Source organism: Camelus ferus, chromosome 22 (assembly GCF_009834535.1).
Source record: "Camelus ferus isolate YT-003-E chromosome 22, BCGSAC_Cfer_1.0, whole genome shotgun sequence".
NCBI classification, from domain to species: domain Eukaryota; kingdom Metazoa; phylum Chordata; class Mammalia; order Artiodactyla; family Camelidae; genus Camelus; species Camelus ferus.
In genome coordinates, this window is record NC_045717.1 from 6,546,595 (window position 1) to 6,568,141 (window position 21,547).

At 52.3% G+C, this 21,547-nt stretch overlaps 2 protein-coding genes and 1 long non-coding RNA gene across 3 annotated transcripts in view; 1 reads left to right on the top strand and 2 right to left on the bottom strand.

Moving 5' to 3' along the window:
* STK10 (serine/threonine kinase 10) overlaps positions 1–21,547 on the top strand; it is a 106,313-nt gene that overhangs the window by 58,266 nt on the left and 26,500 nt on the right. Inside the window, exons 5-10 of the mRNA XM_006195646.3 lie at positions 3,777–3,849; positions 4,821–5,015; positions 5,578–5,659; positions 13,834–13,968; positions 16,210–16,755; positions 19,765–19,895. Coding sequence (XP_006195708.1) covers positions 3,777–3,849; positions 4,821–5,015; positions 5,578–5,659; positions 13,834–13,968; positions 16,210–16,755; positions 19,765–19,895 — 1,162 coding nt within the window. The remainder of the gene's footprint in view (positions 1–3,776; positions 3,850–4,820; positions 5,016–5,577; positions 5,660–13,833; positions 13,969–16,209; positions 16,756–19,764; positions 19,896–21,547) is intronic.
* Positions 1,315–2,765, bottom strand: LOC102523065 (CDGSH iron-sulfur domain-containing protein 1-like). Its single transcript, XM_032466337.1, has 2 exons — positions 2,749–2,765; positions 1,315–1,877 (listed from the first exon to the last, which is right to left on the bottom strand). Exons 1-2 carry the CDS (start codon positions 2,763–2,765, stop codon positions 1,511–1,513), a joined length of 384 nt encoding a protein of 127 aa, XP_032322228.1. The 3' UTR covers positions 1,315–1,510.
* Positions 13,916–20,861, bottom strand: LOC116658983. Its single transcript, XR_004314230.1, has 4 exons — positions 20,274–20,861; positions 15,788–15,942; positions 15,569–15,653; positions 13,916–14,277 (listed from the first exon to the last, which is right to left on the bottom strand). It is a non-coding gene; the product is annotated as an uncharacterized LOC116658983 (long non-coding RNA).

Consider the following 21,547-nt stretch of genomic DNA (forward strand, 5'->3'; position numbering starts at 1 on the left):
CAGTGGGCTGGTGACTTGCCCAGACGCCCCCGGGTGGCCAGTGGCAGAGCTGGCTTCTCACCTGGGTTTCCATCTTACCCTGAAAGGTGACACCCCTTCCCCTGCCATAGCCATACTGTCCCGTGAGCACAGTCAAGGTTAGCACTGACCGAGGCTCAGAGACCAGCGTTCCTGACCACTCCCAGCAGGGGTTCTTGGTACAGCCTCATCCTTGCCCCAGGCTAAGAATCTCAAGGGTGCTGACTCTGGTACCCATGGAATATTCCCCATCACGACAGAGCATTTGTCAAGAGCCAGGCTTGGAGCTGAGTGCTTTATGTGTATCATTTAATCCTCACTGCAGCCCTACCAAGCAGTTATACCATATGACCATCCCCGTGTCACAGACGGGGAAACTGAGGGTCAGAGGTTTGGTCACCGTCCTGGCCCCTGCCCATCTCCCCTCTTATCGAAATCCACCAACACCCTCTTCCACCCGTGCTGCCCTGCCCCTCCGGGTCCCTCCAGCCAGCTTCATTTCCTCTGCCTGGAAATATTTTCCCCCAGACCTTGACCTCCTGCCTAAAATGCCGCCCACCCACCCAGCACCCTCTGTCCCTTTGTCCTGCCTTATCCCTGCATGGCCCCTCTCATTACCAGGAGCCACATGGCGTTGAGGACCTGTTTCCATCACTAGAATAAAAAGCCTCATGAGGTTAAGGATTTTGGTTCATCTCTGTGCCTAGAACAGTGCCTGGCACACAATAGATGTTCAGTTTGTTGACGAATATCCTGGAGGCACTTAGCTGTACTTCCCCCAGGTCCCCCCCCTCCTCTCCTGAGGTCACATCCCCCGACTGTAGACCCTCCTAGCCCTGCACCTCCATCTCTCTATCACTTTACATCATTGTGAATAGACACTCAGTGGCATTTATCTGACTGCTGTCTGCCTCCATGGCTAATCTTGAGTTGCCCAAGGGCAAGGATTTCGTTTGCTTCTTCCCCACCATATTCTCTGCCCTGGTCCAGCTCATGTGTGGTTCCAGATGGGTACCTGGATGTTGAATAGATGAATGAACCCAGTGACATAGAAGAGGTAGGACTGGAGCCCAGCTCTGGTGTTCAGGGCCAGGCTCTTGGCTCATGCTCCCTCCTGGTTTGAAATTGTCAGTCTGACTGACTGACGCTCTTGAGTCCAGTGGCTTTTACCCGATTGTGGTTTCCAGACCCAGGCGAGGCTTCCGGGGTGGCCGGCGGTGAGAACGGCTTGGCAGTTTCTGGCAGCCGGGCTTCAAACTGCACTTCACTTCTCTCAAGCCGTTGCTTCCTCCTGACTTTATTTATTTATTTCTTTTGGTTTTTCCTTTTTTTTTTTTTCGTTTAAACAAATGTGCACCGCGATGGTTCAACAAGTAAGGCAAGTGCTGTGAATATGAAAGCTGTAGTGTGCAATATACCACATCTAGAACCCAGGAGAGGTGAAGTAGACAGAAGTGGTCGTCATTCTCAATTAAACAGTCGGGTAATAACATCACGACAAGTTGGTTTGCAGCATCAGAAGTGTCTGTTTAAGTGTCTTTTTCTTAATGACCAGAGGTCCCACGTTGTCGCCAGTTTCTTCACTGTGTTTTGTGTGAGCTCCATCACAGAATGGGAACTCTTGGGACCTCCAGCAATGGCGGCACACAGTTTTATCTGCCAAATCCTCCATGTCAAATGCGTGTACTAACTTGGGGTTGTCTTTTTGGATGTGAGGGTTTACCATGGACTTGCTGCGATGATCTTTGACATAAACTCTTTCGTAAGCTAGATAACCAATGGCAGCTGCCCCAGCAGCAGTGGTAACTACGGCGATCCATTCAGCTCGTACGCTGGAGGTCATACTCACGGCGCCGTTGCTTGCAAGGGTGTGCACAGGGCACTGAGCACAAACCGGCTCGCGTGGGCGGTGGGAGTTAAGGTGGGACAGGCGTCCGTCCTAAGGGAACCGGCTGCGGGTTGCTCCTGACTTTGTCTTTTAAATCAAGATGCAACTTGGTCCCATGAGGCCAGAGCGCTGGAGGAAATTCCTCTTTGTGGCACTGGGTTCTTCTCTCAGCAGTAGGTGTGTGACACAAGACTGGTGGTGTTGGATGCGTACGTAAAGATAAATTGTATTTATTTATTTTCTGTTAGTCCTGAAAGCCATACGTGTTTGTCATGGCAAACTTAGGGTATTCAGAAAAGTAGAAGGAACCTCGTCTGGTCTCACCGCCCACAGACAACGATTTAAGCAAGCTTGTGTGTTTCCTCCAATTATTCAGAATATATTTTTGCCCTTTTTTGGGAGGTGGGGCGTAATTCTGACCACACACTATATTCAACTGAGCATTCCTCCCCTTTCCTGCTTAACCTATATAAATATACCAATACAATATTTAACATTGTATTAAACATTAAAATATTTAAATACATATTATTTTAAATTTTTTATTTATTTTTCCTTCCAGTTTTATTCAGATATAATTGACACACAGTGCTGTGTAAGCTGAAGGTTACAGCATAGTGATTTGACTTCCATCATGAAATGAGGACCACAATAAGTTTAGTGATCATCATCCCTTTGTATATTTATAAAATAAAAGAAAAAAATTTTTTTCACTCTGATGAGAACTCAGGATTTACTCTCCTAACAATTTTCGTATATAATATACAGCAGTGTTTATTATACTTCCCATGTTGTATGTGACACCCCCAGTATTTATTTATCTTATAACTTCTGGTTGGTACCTTTGGACTGCCTTCATCCAATTCCCCCTCCCTTAACCCCCCGCAAATCTGCTCTCTTTTTCTGTGAATTTGTCTGTTTTGAAGTATAATTGACAGCACTGCATTGATTCCTGGTGCCCAAGGTGGTGAGCCGGTATTTCTATAAATTACAAAATGATCACCATGATACATCTAGTTACACATCTGTTGCCACCCAGAAATGTTACATTATAATTGTCTTTGTGCCTCACGCAGTGCATTTTGTCCCAGTGACTCATTTATTTTGTATCTGGGAGTTTATACTTCTTCATCTCCCTCTCCTATTACTACTAAATGTATTATAAAAACTTAATAATTGATTAATAATAATCAATATTAAAACATTAAATAAAATACTTCAAAACTTATATGACTACAAAACATTCCATCATATGTGTATCACCCTTTTCTTAATCTGTTCAGTTACTCACCGTTTACCTTCTTTCTTACCTCTCCTAATTTCCTAGTTCATCTTGCTGTGTGTGTGTGTGTGTGTGTGTGTGTGTGTGTGTGTGTGTGTGTATTTGATACACCATCTTAAATCCTTTTTGGAAAAGACGGAATATATTATATATTGCATATAAGAAATTTAAAAAATCATTCCCTGAAAGCTGAGCCGTTCTGGTGGTTTTTCATTTGTCTCTGTTTTGCTGGCACTTTGGTGAACATCATTACACACACTTTTATATTTAAGATTATGCGTTAATGTAGATTCCTATATTGGGAATTACTGGATCAGAAGAGTATGGATATTTTAAAGGTTCTTGCTCTTTATTGCTTAACTGCTCCCCTAAACAGCTCTTCAATTTATATTCTCATTAGTAAGCTAGAAGGTGCAGGTCTTAATACATTCTTAAAGCAGTAGGTGTATTTTTTAATGATCACTAATTTGCTAGCTAGCAAATGGCATCTGGTAGTTGACTTGGAACGTGTGTCTCTGAGTCCACACTCGAGGGCTGTGGGTGGAGGGAAGGCCATCGAATACCCTATCAGAGATTCTTGTCTTGCAGCTGACTTTGGTGTGTCTGCCAAGAATCTGAAAACTCTGCAGAAACGAGATTCCTTCATAGGAACGCCTTACTGGTGAGTGTGTAGCTTCTGGAAATGGAACGGTGGGCTGAGCTTTGCACCTCCAAGTCCCCATGGTGACAGAAGGCGGGGGCTCCTGAGTCAGCCTGCTGGGTCTGAGCCCAGACTCCCCCACGTACTAGCGCTGAGGCCTTGGCCGCATCTCTCGCCTTCCCGTGCCTCAGCTTCCTCATCTGTAAAATCAGGGGTGTAGTAACTCCTATGCAATGGGTTATTGTGAGGATTAAATGGGATGATGCATATAGAAAATGCCCCATTAATAACAACTGCACTGAAACCCCAGAGAAAATGGTTCGTGATGAATTCTACATGTATGAATTCAACATGGGGTTGGGGCTGGGGCCATGAAGGTCAACATCACAAGTGCAGTTCCTACCCTCGTGTGAAGTCTCCCCAGACCTCTCTAGTTCACTGTGTTTTCTTCTTTTCCAAAACTATCACTTAAACAACAACAACAAAGCCTCTCTGTTTCATACCTAACTGCTTCCTGTTTTTCACATGCGTTAATTGCTTCCTATTGTGGAGTTAGGTTCCTTTCTTGCTTATTACTCACTCACTCTTTCTCTCTCTGCCCTTTTATTCCTTTGTCCTTTTCTGTCCCATCCTCCTCTCTGTGCTGTCGTGTTCTCTCCACCTCCCTTCCCGCCCTCAATTTTTCCTGGGTACCTTCCCCACTGCCCCTACCCATCCCTCCCAGGACCCTGTGTTCTGGATGGCTGCTGCCATCTTGTGGTGGGAATCAGGAACTGCAGCAAGACCTGGTGGTGGAGCCGCTTGGAAGGCGTCTTTTCTGTGCGAAAACCGTGCTTGGAAGGAAGACAGTGGGATGGAAAGGAATGCAGATCATGATTCGGGAGTGATGCCGACCTCCTGACATTGGCTTGTGCTGGTTCCCGACCTGAGTTTGCGAGAAGCGCCTGTGGAGGCCAGGGTCTTAGCCTTCTGTTGTCCCTTGGTTGGTTCAGGATGGCCCCCGAGGTGGTGATGTGTGAGACCATGAAGGACACGCCGTATGACTACAAAGCCGACATCTGGTCCCTGGGCATCACTCTGATTGAGATGGCCCAGATCGAGCCCCCGCACCACGAGCTCAACCCCATGCGCGTCCTGCTCAAGATCGCCAAGTCGGACCCCCCAACGCTGCTCACGCCTTCTAAGTGGTAAGGAGCCAGGAGGCCTGCCCGAGGGTGTTTGCTGGACGGCCAGCGGGCCCTGGACATGGGGCAGGTGGGTTGCGGGGAGCTGGAGGGCCAGGGGTCTGCTGTCACTGCTGGGCGCCAAAGCCCCTTTCTGGGCTCCCTGGGCCCACATGGCGCTTTTCCTCCCTCTGTGCTCCTGACATCAGCTCTCCAAGTAACCCAAATAAGCTGGACATAAGTCCCAAATATTGCAGGAATAAGAGCCCAGACCTGCCAAGCCACGTGGTAAAACCCTGGTCTGGGAACTGACGCTCAAACCCCAGCACTGCTGTGCTTTTCTGTGTGGCCTCGGGCACGTTTCTTCTCCTCTGATTTCCACGTCCCTGTATGCCAGTGATGTCCATGACTGGAAGGTCATCGTGACGGCCCCTTCGCCTCCGCTGTTTAGCTTATAAAGACGCCCTTTGTCCTTTGAAGCGGGTGTTTGGGAATCACACGACTCTGGGAGAGCAGAGTCTGCGATGTGGGGAGTTTTCTTGATTCTCGCCTACTCCTAGCTGAGTGCCACCACCTGTCCCCCTAGGTCTGCGGAGTTCCGAGACTTCCTGAAGACCGCCCTGGATAAGAACCCCGAGACCCGGCCCAGCGCTGCACAGCTGCTGGAGGTGAGTGGTCCCCTCTCCCCGGTGGCCCCCTGCCCCTCGGCCCTGCCCTTCCTGCGGACAGATCACTTGTGACCTGAAAGCTGGGTTCATCCTCCTCCAGCCCAGGTGGCCGCGTGCACAACTGTTCATGCATCAGCCGGTGTTCCCCTAGTGCCAGGGGGGTGGGGGTCTGCGGTGAAGGAAGCCCCAGAGCCCTGTCCTCACCGGGCTTATGTTCTGGCTGGGGAGCCAGGCAGCAGACGAACAGGTAGTACACGTGGCAGGTGGAGAGCAGAGCTGCGGAGAAAAAGAAATAGCACAAGGATGGGGCCCTGGGAGGGGTTGTTCTCCTGTGAAGGACTCTGTGTGCAGACACCTAAAGGAGGCAAGGGGGCCAGGCAAGCAGTGCTCGAGAGCAGAGGCGAAGGCCTTTGACGGGAGCATGACTCGTGCGAGGCGGGAGAGCCAGGAGGCCAGGGCGCGGGAGCCGGGGTGAGGGGCAGGGGTCCGGAGGTGAGCTCTGAGCAGTATGGGGTGTGTCCTGCCCCGGGTTCAGTGATGCCCTGCGAGAACACACGGGACTCCGCACACAGTCGGGCTCACTGCCATGACTTATTACAGCTGAAGGATACAGAGAAGGAGGCACGTGGGGGCACCCAGGCAGGAGCGTCCAGAGTCCCCTCCCGGGGGAGTCGTGCGGGGCACGCTTGGTTTCCCCAGGGGTGAGCTGTGGCGATGTGTGTGAGGTGTTGTCTGCCTGGGCAGCATGCTGGGGAACTCAGGGCCCAGGGTTTCCCAGGGGCTGCTCATGTGGGCAGCCTCAGCCCAGCACGTCCAGGGTTCTGGGCTGCAGAAAGCTGGCGGGCGTTTGGCATCTGAACCACATTGTTTGCACAAATGGTTTAGGCCCCTCTTGACAGTCAATGGTGGGAACCCTCCCCAAGTCCAAGTTCCCAGTGGAGGGCCAACAGTGGACACAGGCCTTTCAGAGAGGAGTGGGGCCAGGTCACAAGGGTCATGCAGGGCCTCATGGGGATGTGGGCTTCACCATGTGTGCGATGGGGCATCCTTGAGGGTTTGGAGGAGGGAAATACAGTCTGATTTACACTTAACAAGGGCCCCTCTGGCTGTTGGGTGTGGAATCTGGGAGGCCAGCCAGGATGACAGCTGACTCAGGGAGTGTCCCCTTAGCAGGCTGAACAGCCTTAGGGTGGGCAAGTGGGTGACGGTTTCCTTGAAGCTTTTTTTGAAATATTGGAGGTAGTGGTGAGCCACCCTTCCCCAGGGCTGATGTCAGGGTGTCCACGGCTGGCAGCTGACGGGCTGAGTGTCAGACTGTCTGCAACAGTGTTCAGAGAGCTGCCCGCCCCGCCTGCCCACCAGGCTGCCTCCAGGTCTGCTGATCACTGTCCCCATGCCACCTACGCTCTTGGGGGAGGGAGAGGAAGTGGGCCTGGGTGATGCCGAGGGGCTGCCCCTCCACACCCTATCCATGCTGGTCCTTCCACTGTGTGACAGCCTCTGACGTGCGGTGGGAGGAAAGGAGGCAGATGCCCCGCCACACACTTGAGTCTTTCTTCGCATTCAGCTGCTTTTCCCAGGTACCTCCTTTCTGTGCACCAGGGGCTGGGGCCATGGTTGGCGCTCGAGGCTACAGTGCATCCCTCTGGGGTGTGCAGCACAGTGATTAAGTGTGTGGACTGGGGTTGAAAAGTCCTGGGTTCAAAGCCCAGCTCTGCCACTCATCGGCTGTGAGACTTTGGTCGAGTGACTTAACGTCCTGGTGACTCTGTTCTCACTATGAAGAGGGGAGCATAGCCAGGCACCCCCTTATAGGGTTGTTGTGAGTGTTAAGTGAGAAGATACTATACAGTACTTAGCTTAACTGCTCAGCGCTGAGCTCAGTGAATGTTTGATGCACTGAATTGAATTATTAAAAAATGGAAAGAAATTGGGGTGCAGAATGGGAGGGTCTGTCTGCTAAGGGATCATGATTGTTCCTTGTAGATTTCTGCATTCCATGTGAAATACACATGTCTGGAGTACTGGAGGCCTCATTTTCTGAGTATTGTGGTGTTTGGTGGGGCAGCGTCAGGGAGGGGCTGGACTGGGCCAGCCACAGGTGGGGGTGGGGTGGGCCTGCTGTCGCGGCCAGAAGCAAGCTCCCAGCTGCTTGGGGCCAATTGTTTCCTGTGAGCAGGCACCTCCTGGCCTCATACATCCGGCCTACAGGACATGCGGCCTCCGGGAAGAGCCCAGCTGTCTCTCATCCCCTCCTGGCAGACCCGGAGCCCCATCCTAAGCTGGAATTTCCGCCCCATAGTTGGAAAGAGGTCCTGCCGGAGGATTCTTAGCTGAGACAGAGGATGGCAGAAAGGAGAGCTCCCTCCAGATAAGGAAAGGTCCTTTCAGAGGTGAGGCTTTTTCCAAAGACCTGCTCTTCTCTGAGTTAGAGAGGGTGGGGCATTTTTACCCACCTAGGTGAGGACCCGGAGGCTCAGGGCAGGGAATTGGCCTGCTGAGGTCACCTGGCTTTGAGTGGCCAGAGGTAGGCCCAGACCTTGACTCCCAGCACCCCTTCCAGAGCTGGTCACGCCCCCACCTTGGCCCTGGCCTCTGCCTGCTGCCCGCAGGTTGCTCCTGGCCCCTGCTCTCTCCCTGCGGCCTGACTGGTTCACAGTTCATTCATTCACTTGCACAGATATTGTCTGGACCGTATCCGAGGGCAGTAACCCAGGCTCTGACATCAGCCTCGCCCTCCTGGAATCCAGGTGGTCCTCACTCTGAGCCTCAGTTTCCCTGTCTGCTGGAGGTGGATCATGCTCTCGTCACAGAATTGTGTGAGGGGATGCAGTTCTGTCCCCACCCACTGTCTTTAGCATAACGGCTGTCACACATCTGGGGCTCGGTATCCACTGGTTGACTCTGTTCTTCAGCCCACCTCGCTCGGTCACCATCACGACCACAGCATCCTTGTCCGGGTCGTCCACTCTTTCTGGACCTTGTGGTCTGCTCAGGCCCCAGCGCTCGTCTGGCTGGTGCCAGCAGCTACTGCAGCTGACCTTCGTCCCCCTGCTGTAGGCGCCTGGTGTCAGGTCTCCGTGCCCTCCAGGTCCCCTTCCTCCTCACTGGTCACCCTCTCAGTCTCCTTGCCCTGATCCTCTTTCTCTCCAGCTGATCAGTGGGAGGTGCCCCAGGGCCTTCCGCTCCATCTCCACTCACCCTGATGGTCTCGTCCAGTTTGCCACGGCTCCCGCATTCCTACCCGTAACGCCCACTGCCATCCTTGCCCTCCGGCCCTCGTATCCAGCTCTTTACCCTCCAGCCCCCTCAGAGGCTGACAGGCATCTCAAGCTTAACACGTCTGCTGCTGAGCCCCCAATCTTTCCCCAAATGTGCTCTCCTGGTGACTTCCTGGCTCGGTCAGTGGCAGCCCCACCCTTCCAGTAGTCAGGCCCCAGATCCTCAAAGCTTCTTTAATCCCTCTCTTTCTTGCATAGTCTATATCCGCTCTACTGGGAAATCCTGTGTCCCTGCCTTCAGAACACGCCCAGAATCCAGCCACTTCTCACCACCTCATCGCAGCCACCAGGTGTGAGCCAGCGCCATCCCTTCCTTGGATTATTGCCTCCTCGTGGGTCTCCGTGCCTTCTCTCAGCCGGCAGCCAGAGAGAACCTTTAAAACATGTCAGCTCCTGCACCTCCTCGGTCCAAAGCCCCTTAATGACTCCCCTCTTACTCAGTGACCTACAAGGTCCTGCATGATCTGCCCACCCCACCTTGACCCCTCAGACCTGTCTCCCTCTGGCCCCTCACTCTTTGCCAGCCACCCCAGCCTCCTTGGTATTCTTCAGACACTCCAGGCACACTCCTGCCTCAGGGCCTTTGCACTGACTCTCCGCAATGCCTGAGATGCTCTTCCTCCATATACCTCCATGGATGACTCTCTATAAGTCATTGCTTAGATGACAGCTTCTTTGTGAGGCCTCCCCCAAGCACCCTGCTTAAAACTGCAAACCTCCTGCACCCTGATATTCCTAACTCTCCTTCCCTGCCCTACTTTTGATTTCTCCATGCTACATAGCACTCATATATCTTACTTCTTACCAAGTTTATTGTTGATCTCCCTGAGCATGTCTGTGCCCTGAGGAGAGCAGTCTTTGTTTTATTCACTGATGTGCCCCAATCATCCAGAACAGTGCCTGGTACGGAGAGAGCCCTCAACCAAGTATTTGGTAAATGCATTTACTTATTTTTACTTAACAAACTATTATACAACCTTTTCTCCATGCCAGGTTCTATTCTGTTTTTAGCAAATGTTAACTAATCAAATCCTCATAACAACCCTGCGAAGTAAGTACTGTTTGGATCTCTCTGAAACAGATAAAACTGAGACACAGAGAGGTTAAGTAACCTGCACAAGGTCACACAGTGTATAAGTGACAGAGTTTGGATTCTCATCCTGGTTACCTGTTCCAAAGGCTGTTCTTTTGACCACTGTAGTAAGCTGCTTCTCTGAATGAATGAAGGAGAAAAAGAAGGAATGAAAGAGAAAGAGAGACTGGAAGAGATGGAAGAGTTAGGAGAGAAGAGGGCAGGAATTGGCAGAGAGATGCTGACACCTGGAAACTTGAAAGCGTTAGGCATTTTCTAAAGCCAGTCTTGGAGTGTGGGACACCCAGGCTGATGGTTTCTAAGCACACCGAGGAAAACTAGGCTCAAGTTCCTGGAAAGGATGACTGTGTAGATGGCAGGAGAGGTCCTGGCCGAGGGTGGGTGCCAGCTGGCGAGCTCTATGGCATCTTGGGGCTCCCTACAGAGATAGCACGGAGCAGCTGCTCCTCTTCCTGAAGGAGCAGGCGGCTGAGATTCCCTCTAACCCAGGCCTTCCATGGGGGTGCCCGAGCACCTTTCTGGGGACCCCTGTACCCAGACCAGCCCATCTGTACGCAGATGCCCGGGAAGGTCCTGCACCCTCCTGCGCAGGGGCTAATGTCTCCAGGGGGCTTGGCAGCTTGGTGGTTAGAGAAACGTCTTTTCTGAACACATCCTTGGAGGTAACAGCTGATGTGGTGGGGGAAGTGGTCTGTACTTTGTGTCCCAGAGCAGTTTACGAAACAGTGTTCTGGGTCTAATCAGACACAGGAGGGCCTGCCCGCCTGCCAGTCCCACTTGCTGAGGGATTCCAGGAGCTTGGCGTCCTGCTCACTTGCCCCTCTGTCAGAGGCTTTCTTCCCCACAGCACCCGCTCCACTTCCTGAGGATCCCAGGGTGCTCAAGGGAGGCCATGGAGCAGATGTTCAGCCTCAAGAAAGCAAGGCTCCTGGCCAAGCTGAAGAGCCACTAATTTGGTTAATATGTGATATGCACTGGTGAAAACCTGCTATTTCCAGAAGCCTGTGTCTGCATTATTTATTTCTCCACATCTGCTTCAGCCATTGCAGTGAAGTGTCCCGTGGCTTCTCGCTCAAGTTCACATGCATGCGGTTGTGCAATGTGAAGCTCAGGGACCTGATTTTCACCCTCAGTTCCAAAAACGCTGCACCCTGTGGGAATGCAGGAGGGAACGGGAATGGCTGGGAGTGCAAACTGGTACTTAAAGGCTTCTCTGATGGTGGTTCTGCTGCTGCTGCTGCTGCTGGTGGTGGTGGAGGTTGTAATGGTGATGATGATATTGGTGGCTGTGATGGTGGTAACAGTGGTGGCAGTAGTGATGATGGTGGTGGTGGTGGCGGTGGTGGTGGTGGTGATGGTGGTGGCGGTGATGGTGTTGGTGGTGGCAATGATGGTGATGGTGGTGGTGATGATAGTGATGATGGTGGTGGTGGTGATGGTGGTGGTGATGATGGTGGTGGTGGTGGTGGTGGTGGTGGTGATGGTGTTGGTGGTGGTGGTGGTGGTGGTGGTGATGGTGATGGTGGTGATGATGGTACAGATGACAGAGCTGCCGTATTTTAAGCTCTTACTATAGTGCTTAGAACAGCCATACTATTTCCAGTACACAGATGAACAAACTGAGGCTCAGAGAGGTTGAGTGACCTGCCCAAGTTGGTGGTGGTAGTAAGAATTCATCCCAGTCAGCCTGGCTCTCGAGTCTAGAGCCATCAGTCTTCCCTGCTACACTCTCCTGCCCCCCCCCCCATGACGAGTACACCCTTATTAACATCCCACACAAGACTTTTTGGAGCCATGCAGCAGCCAGAGCGACACCTTTGGAGGGTTACTGTTTATATCACTGCTCTGCTGCAGCCTTTGTACTTGCTGCTCCCTCTGCCTGTAATTCTCAGATCTTTCCCTGGCCAGCCTGTTTACATCCCTCAGATCTCAGCTTGAATGTTACTTCCCAAGGAGACCCCCTCTGACCAGAGAACGAAGGAGAACCACCCCCCACCCCCAGCCACCTCCCCATTCAGGCCCATGTTTCGCCAGCGTCACTCTATCGTGTTACCTGATCTGAAAAACGATGTTGGCATTTGGTTACATGCCCATTGTTTCTCCCACTCAGCCGCAAGCCCCCAAGACCAGGGACCTTGCCTGTCTGTTTGTTTGGCCTTCTTCCAGCACCTGGCACATGCTAACCTCAACATGTGACTAGGGCATGAATCAATGAATGAATAGGGGTGTGGGAGAGAAAGAAAAGAAATGAAATTCTTCACATCTTTACTAATTTGGACTAACTGGAGAAAAGTCAGGCTGGTTTGGGAAATCCTGCATGACAGGGCTCTTTAAAAGGAGTGAAGTGGATGCTTTCCAGTGTTGCAAAGTAAGGTGCCCAAGTTGAATAAGGTGTTGCCTCTAACCTTCCACAAATGAACTGTTTTGAATCCACAAGCAGATAGAATGATTTGTAGCGGACCTATCAGTTGTGAATGTGTTTCTAAGTTGCTAGAAAGTTTATTCTCTTTAGTCATTTAAATACTTCCCTGCAATCTTGTTGACAGTGTTCCTCTGCTGATAAATTTTCTGATAGTAAAAATAATGAATTTCATCAGAGCCTTCCTATAAATTTCAAATGTGCAAATTACAACTTAATGACACCACCGCCCCCAACATGCCTTTCTAAGTGGCCCTGGGTGGGTGAGGATGAGGTAGCCCACATCCCTGTCCACACCACGGTGCCGGGGAAAGATGTTCAGGGACAGACTTGCACCAAGATCTTTGGGCCGATTTACCATCTGCTAAGGCCTTCAAAACTGGTGTTTCCCAAGGTCACTTTTTCAAGATGTGACGTTTCTGTAAACACCTAGGAGTAGAGCATACACTCCTTTGCCTCAAGATGTTGCAAACACAGCCCACCTCAAGACCCGTACACGCACAGCAACTTTATTAATAGTTGCCCAAAATAGGAAGCAACACACACGTCCAGCAGCAGCAGGAAGAATGAACAAATTGTGACACAGTCATGCGGTAGGATACGGCATAGGAGTCAAAAAGGAAGAATTTACCGACGTGCAACAATGTAGGCAGATCTCAGTCTTAACGCATGTTGAGTGAGGAAAGCCAGCCACAAAGACTAAGTGCCCTGTGAGTCTCTTTAGATGAAATTACAGAGCAAGCAGGGCTAGCCTCTGGAGCTGGGCAGCTCCGGGGGATGGGCTCGACTGTGAGGGGATGCGGGGTGGAAATGTTCTGTGTCTCGCACTGGGTGGTGGTTACGCTGCGTGCGTATATATGGAAAACGTCACTGAACTTAACGGTTTGTGAACTTTACTCTGTGTAAGTAATTCCTCAGGAAAGCATATGTGTGTCTGTGTATGTATATATATGCAGTAATTTGAAAATCATGTATTAAAACCTTCTAAAAAAGTAAATTAACAAAAACACAAACAAACCTCCTGAAACATGACTTCAGCTCCCGCTTTGGGCCATGGTCTTCCCTGCACATCCCCGTGCCATCCGGGTGGGTTTGTCTCCACTTTAGAGGCGAGGAACCTGCAGCTCAGAGAGGGAAAGGGTCACGCTCGGCGCCACACAGCTGGTGAGGGGCAGAGCCGGGATTTGCTCTCTTTCCACCACACACAGGACTGTCTAAGCTGCCTCTGGGTCTGCCTGACCGAGTTCGTGTTCATATTCTGCTCAGGGATGCCGCTGGCCTTGTCCGCCTGGGGGATTGCCCGCACCACACACGCCCCCAGGCTTGGTTGTCCCTCCTCACCCCCCGAGAGGTTCTAATCCAGCTGTCTTCCTCCCCTCAGCACCCCTTCGTGAGCAGCATCACCAGCAACAAGGCGCTGAGGGAGCTGGTGGCCGAGGCCAAGGCTGAAGTGATGGAGGAGATTGAAGACGGCCGGGATGAGGGGGAGGAGGAGGACTTGGTGGATGGTGCCTCGGTAAGACCTGGAAGGAGGGGGGCTGCGGAGGGATGGGATCCACGCAGGCCGTGGCTGGGGCGGGAGGGGGCCCGGGAGGCGCAGGAAGGATTCCTTTCTGTTTTTGCCCAGCTCAGAGGTCACTGGCTCCCACGCCATAGGTTACGTAAGACAGCACATGGGCCGGGCCGAGGCAGCAGGCTGTGTTGGCCAGAGCTTGTAAGTTTTCAGGGAATCCCAGGAATCTAGATTTTCACACACGATCTTCCGGTTTTTAAAGGTTGGTAGCTGACTCGTGCTGCTTCCCAGCCTTTTCCCGGTGTGGCTCACCTGTAATAACAAGGTCGCTATTAGCACACTGTGGGATCAATGCAGGTAGAGGCTGCACATGATCAGAGGGAACAGGCTGAGGGGCTTCTGTCCCCCCAGGTCCCGTCTGGCTGCCCTGAGTGGCACGTTCGTAACCCACCTGCAACTTCAGCACTTGGCTGAATGTAAATTTAAATGAAAGCGAATTTAAGTTTTTACAAAACACTGGGGCCAAACAAAACACGTCTGTGGGCTGGATTCTGCCTGGAGCGGCCACTTCTGGATCCCTGGTTTAGCCATTTGGGAAGAGCTTCTTCTAGGAGGGGAGACCTGCCATCCAGATGGTGCTGTGGACCTCATGAGGCAGGGGCTGGATTTGTCTGCTGGGGGTGGACGGTACAGCACCTCCTCAACTTTGATTTGTTCCTGGGCGGAGCCTGAGCTGGTGTGAACCCTCACCAGGATGAGGAAGAGAAGCCCCGAGAAGGATGCGGTGGAACTAGCACAGTAACCATAGCCCGTTCACTGAGCCCCCACCGAGGACAGAGGGGAACCCAGGCTCCACTTTACAGATGGGAAAACTGAGGACCGAGCAGTCATGTGGCTGAGCTGATAGGGTGAAGGGCCAGGTGTGGGCCGGGAGTGGGAGATCCACAGTAGAAGAGGGAACGGAGGCAGTGTGTCCGGGGCCTGGCTCCCGGAGGAGGCAGGCAGCGAGGTTGGCGGGGGGAGGCGGAAAGTCAGCACATCCTGCCTGGATTCTCCCCTGGCAGGAAGCTGATCTTTGTCATGAGGACAGTGGGGGCCATGAGGGCTTCAGGCAGGGGCTGGGCGTTGCTGTGTGTGTGAATGACAGGATCAGATGTGATTTTTTTTTGTTTTTTGAGGAGGGGGAAGGTAATCAGATTTATTTATTTTATTTTTTAGAGGAGATACTGGGGATTGAACCCAGGACCTCTGCATGCTAAGCATGCACTCTGCCACTTGAGCTGTACCCTCCCCCCTCAGATGTGAATTCTTGAACCATTATCGCTCTGGCTGTTGAATAGAAAATGGATTAGCGTTCCCTCTGGAAGCGTCCATATCCAAGATTAAAAACCAGCAGCCATCAGGCAGGACTCAGGGGAGCGCTTATGGTGTGATTCTGTCAATATTAAGTTTAACAACAGGCGAACTAACCCATAACACTTGGAGAGTGAAGTCCAGGCAGTGATTGTGTCAGGGGAGGCCGGACACAGGTGGGGACTCTGGGCTGGGGGAGGGTGTCACTCCTGACCTGGAAGGTGGCTACATGGGTGCTCACTTTACTCACAGTTGGACTTTTATGTTTCATCCACAGAAATGGGTGTCCTACTTCACAGTATTAACATTTTCAGTACTTTCCACCCCAAAAGGCTCTGAAAAACAAAATCAAAAACGTAAAAAATTCACTGACCGATTGGTTGAATCTAGCCTCTGGATAAGTTTGGTTTGGCCTTTATGTGATTTTTAAACAATTTGAATTGGTTGCCATGTAAAAATGAGGAGATACCATGTAAAAATCCAGATTCCAGCTTGGCTTGAAAAATCAGAAGGTCTGGCCACAGGGCACCTGTTTTCCCACATTGCCACAATGGAGTGGAGCAGAGTAGCCACTGCCCTCTTTAGACAGGGCATGAGCTGTCCAGGCCATGGCTGCCTCTACTCCTAGGAGGAAAAACAGGTATTAAATTAAGCTAAGCTGAGAGACAATTGGGAGATTCCTACTTCTCAAAACAAGTAGTAATTTTACTGTTGGTTATGCAATAGGGAGTGGGGAGGACTGTGGCTTACCAGAGAGGGTTACCTATTATTATACCTCCCTGGCCCCGGACCACTTCTCCTTGTGGGTATCTGACTTTGCAGCCTCACTGCGTCTCTGACTGTTGCCTTAGACATACGGTATCATGGCCTTGACTCTCTTTTTTTCCCTAGCCTCTGGGGAACCACAGTCGGGACTCCTCTGAGGTGAGTCAGCTGAGCCTTGAAGCTGACAAGCTTCTCATGGAATCATCTTTCACCCCGCTGCCACCCAGCCAGCCTCAGGACAGTGTGAATGGGCCCAGCCAGCCCTCAGAGGGCAGATCCCTCCAAACCACCAGACCCCCGGATGTGTCCCCTGGCAAGGAGAACGGGGTGGCAGTGCCTGCGCCCCTCCGGAAGTCCCGGCCGGTGTCAATGGATGCCAGAATTCAGGTATCCGAAGAGAAGAAAGCCACCGACCAGGGTGGGGACCTCAGTCCAGCAGCCAGCAGATCCCAGAAGGCAGGCCAGAGCCGTCCCAACAGCAGCGCCCTGGAGACCTTGGGTGGCCAGAAGCTGGCCAATGGCAGCCTGGAGCTCCCTGCCCAGCCAGCTCTGGGCCCTTCCAAGGCGGACTTGGACTGTGGCAGCCTCTCCAACTCCGAGAGCACGGACTACGGCACCTCCCTCTCAGCCGAACTGTCCCTGAACAGAGGGTCGGGCTCTCTGTCCATCAAGGTAACACCGCCTTTTACACCACAGGCTTGGAGCAGGAGAACTGCGGGATATTCTGCTGCCCAGTTTTGGCTATTGGCAGCATTCAGTGGCTGCCTTCCATTTTTAGGTGGCTCATGAGATTTCTCTTTCTTTGTAGAGCTCTTAGTTTGATTTGTAGCTTAATCTCCAAAATATCTGAGTTTGGTCTGGGATTTAGTCACATCAGGAAGTTGGTTTGAGTTTTAAATTTCAGTTTCAGTTTCCATTTAAATTGAGTTTGGGGAAAGGTCCTCCTGAAAATGTGGGAGAGAGAATCCTAGAAGTGGAAGTTCTCTGATTTGGAGTCCCCTCCATTGTCCCAGTCACACACACTTGACCATATCCAGTTCCTGGGCACGGGTGGGCTGTGGGGCTTGACGCGATTTTGCCCCAGGAGCCTGGTGAAGGCGTTGACATGCTCAGAGATGCAAGAGATGAAATGATGCCCTGGAAAAATGTATCTGAGTTGGAAGCTTCTGTTCCTTCTGCAGGTCAAAGACCAGTTTTCCTCTCTGCTTGTTAGTCTCCACGCAGTGTCGTGTCTCCACAGCCATGCAGAGCCTCATGTCCTTCTAAGTCACCATGCATTAAAAAATGGTTTCCTTAGACGGGGAAGGTATAGTTCAGGGGTAGAGTATGTGCTTACCGTGCACAAGGTCCTGGGTTCAATCCCTGGTACCTCCATTAAAAAATACGTAAAGGTACCTAATTACCCGCCCCCCCCCAATTCTTTAAAAAACCATTTCTTTAGAGTTTATTTAGAAGAAGACTCAACTTCATTGACCTTTAAAGCATCGATGTGTAATATACAATAATACATCTAATTGTCTCTCTGGAAAGAAGAAAAAGGAAAGCACTCTGATTTGGGGGTCAGCCATGTGGTCCAGCTGCTGACTGCTTCACTTTAAAGGCAGCGGGCTGCAGGCTGCCTCCCGGCCCGTGGCCCTTCTGGAGAGGGTAGTGCTGTGAATGACGGGCCATTGCACGAGGCCTACACTGCCAAGTGCTTTAGAAACAACAGCAAAGGAGGCTCCGTCTTCATCCCAGTGTCCAGAGGAGCAAACGAAGGCCCTGGTTAGGGAGCCGGTCAGACCCCAGACTCCACACACTCAGTCGCACGTGTCATTCTGCCTTTGCGGTGGGAGCGGTGGCCTCCTTGTCCTCAGGAAGGGCTGACCCCGTCCCCTGCCCGCTCCCATGAATCTTGAGGTGTTCGTGGTCCCACCATTGGTCGCTTGTTTGGCCACACTGAGGGCCTCATCCCCCACCAAGGCTGAACTCCGGGAAGATTCTGTATCTTTTTGTTTCTTCCTGCTGTCACTTACTTAGTGAAAAACCACACAGTAGAGACTCAAAGATATTGGCCAAATGAAAGGGAGCAAAAAGAGAAGCAGCCAGCTGGCATGGTTAGCTTTGGGATCAGAAAGAAAGCTCAGTTCTGACAGGTCGTCAGGACGAGACGGGACGGCAGCAGCTTTAATGCATAAGAAGCGTCCGGGCCCATCATCTTCTTAGGACAGGGGTTCTGTCTGTTTCTTACTAAAAAGACACTAAGACTGGGGAAAAAAGAGTATTTTTAAAATAAAAGCTGGCCTTCCCAGAGCAGGGTCCCCCGCCTCTTCTCGAGGCTGTTGGGAACATTCCTTTGCTGGCTGCCTGGCAGTGAGTCAGGGAACACGGCTGTTCTGATAAGAGTTCATGGCTGTGTCAGCATCCTTGGCTGGACTGGAGCCTGGTACTTCAGGGCGGAGGCCCAAGACCAGGAGCAGTTCCAGCATGAGGGCTGTGCCCCAGGCCTCCTTTCCTCCCTGCCACTCTCCAGCCAGCCTGCCTTCCTCGTTGCTAGCCTGACTTGAATTGAGTCCTAGGGCACGTGCGCTGGGTGCTGTAGGGGATGAGAGTCAGGGTGACCGCTGTCTGCAGCATCCAAGGCTCTGGGTGAAGTCCCGTGTAAGAGGTGGGAGCAGCTGAGACCTCACGGTCCGGGACTGTCTGCTGGCCTCTGGGTGGGAGCCGGGGGGCAGAGCAGACTTTGAGGGCAGGGGTCTCCTGCCCGGAGCCACGCTGGCCCTCTCTCCGCTCTCGGGCCGGCAGGCCCTCGGGGCAGTGTTGGGAGGCCGGGCCGGGCTGCACCAGGAAGGGCCGTGGAAGCCAGGTGAGGGGTCGGACGGGGAGATGCCATGATGACTCCAGTGCAAGCCCACAGGCCTCATCCAATCCGGACGGAGAACTTTCAAAGGGTATTTGAACACCTCCAAGAGTCCTGACAGCACAATCACATGTAAAAGGCATGATTATTCACAGGAAAAGATAGAGACTGTGAATAACCTCATGGTGGCCCCAGACGGGCACGGTCGCCTGTGGAGTTCAGGTCAGGTTAGGTCTGGCTGTCAAATTTTCGGTTATGAACTTCCGTTTTCCAGGCTCTTTGGAGTTTGGCATTGTGGATAAGAGATTGTGGTCTGCAGGAATAACTGGCAGAAATAAATACCAAGTGTAGAACCCTTGCCATGAGCCAGGCGCTGTTTATCCCCCCAACCCCCACCCCTGCCCCGGTCTCTCACTGAACCTCTGAAAACACTCTGGGAGGCATGCACTGTTAGTGTCCTCCTCTGACGGGTTGAGGAGGCTGAGGCTTGGACAGGACAAGGGACTTGCCCAGGGTCCCAGCCAGTGGACAGCAGAGGGTATAGTAGGATCCAGCTTGTTCTTCCCAATGCCACATCCTGTGTGTGGGAAGGTGCTGGCTGCCACCTGGCAGGGGATGGGCAGCGTCTGAAGGCCAAGATCAGGGAGAGGAAAGGGCATAACTTAGACACCCAGGCCCCTAGATGGAGGGGCTCGAGGCAAGAGGGGGACGATGTACAGCCACCTCCTACCCGGATGGGGCTGAGGTGGTGGGGCCAGGAGCGCTGTGGGCTGCACCCCCTGTGTCACCCATGGATCCTTAGCTAAAATGCTGAGCTTTGCCTAATGATCTTCTCTGGCCAGGACTCAAGGCTGCACAATAAGACCCTCAAGAGGACACGCAAGTTTGTGGTGGACGGTGTGGAGGTGAGCATCACCACCTCCAAGATCATCAGCGAAGATGAGAAGAAGGACGAGGAGATGAGATTCCTCAGGCAAGGCTGGGAAGGGCTGCGACGGTGGTAACAGGTGGGGATGTGGTGAGAGGGGTGAGCGTATGTCCTTCTGGTGCAAGAGCTGTCTGTCTGTCTACAGCACGAAGTGTGGGATCAAGGACACAAGAGGAAGCTGGTTTTGCCTGAGATCCTGCCTGCCCCAATCCACCTGCCCCTCCAGCCACATCTCCATCCCCCCATCCACCCACCCACCCACCTACCCACCTCTCCATCCACTCACCCCTCCATTTACTTACGCATCCATTCATCCACCCCTTTACCCACACACCCCCCCTTCTATCCACCCACTCACCCACCCACCTACCCAGCCCTCCATCCCCCCATCCATCCACCCACCCATGTATCCACACCCCTTACCGGGTTGGAGGACATGGCAGTGACCCAGATAGTTGAGGCTGTTGCTTTGTAGAATTTACACCTAATGGGCCAACAGAGAGCACACAAGATACTTCCCAACCGTGGAACATGCCGTGAAGGGAGTCATGGGTGATATGCGAGCTCCTGGGGTGGGCGGAGGGAGGGCACTGCCCTGCGGGAAGGCTCTGGAGCAGGGCCCAAGGTTGAGGGGAGCTGACCGTGAGCAGAGCTGGGGGAGCACAGAGGAAACTGCAAGGCCAAGGCCTGAGGAGTGACTGCTTGGCTTGTTTAAGGGCCTGAGAGGACAGAGGGAGAGGACAGGGGTGCGGTCCCTGGGATCCCCAGGGCCCTGGTCAGGTGAACCTTTTGAACCACGTGACCGGGCAGTCCCTCTCGCAGAGCGAGGCCGCTAGGTCCGAGTTCTTTCTAGTTTTCCCTAAAATTGTGCTGCCAGTTCTCTCCTTCGTACCCCGTCTCTGCCTGCCTTCCCTTGCAAGAATCTGGCGGGTCATGGACGTATTGTCAGGACCTGGCTGCTGACCTTTCTGGGTTCGTTTTTTGATCAGTTGTGTTTTAAGCCTCAGTTTCTCTTGTGTCGGGATTCCCATTTCTCTGTTAACACTTGAAAACCGCCTCCTGCCTCCTCTTCCCAGAATGCGGAGGCCCACAGGGAAGCCTCCTTACGAGGCTGTAGCAAGTATCTCTGGCTCTTCCCAGCAGTTGGCCAGCCTTTGCCTCTTCCTTCTCATTATCATTTGAGAAGTTACCACTTGGGTGTCACCTCATTTAACCTCAAAGACCCTGAGAGGTAGAGATTATCTCCCCATTTGACAGATGCAGGAACAGAACCTGCAAAGATGGAGCGACTGCCTGAGGGCACCTGGCTGGAAAGGCAGCAGAGCTGAGGTTCAAACGAGGCCGGCCTCTCCTCGTGCTGCTGTTGGCTCCTGCAGCTCCACCTGCTCAGGGCTGTGAGGAAGGCCCGGCGGCGGGAGGTCTCCATGGTGCAGCCTGCAGACGCTGGTCTAGAATAGGACACAGGCTGCCAGGGAGCCCTGATGCACGGCCAGCAGGCCCAGGTGCTTTTAATTCCTTTTTCTTTTCTTTTCTGATTACATAAATGATACATACCAATTTTTAATGGATTTGCCCAGAAGAGAAACACGATGACTTTGAGGTTAATCCCACCAGTATTTTTTTTTCTGTGAGTACACACATACACACATCGGCAATATAGATATTACAAAATTAAGGTACGCTGTGTGGTTTGGGTC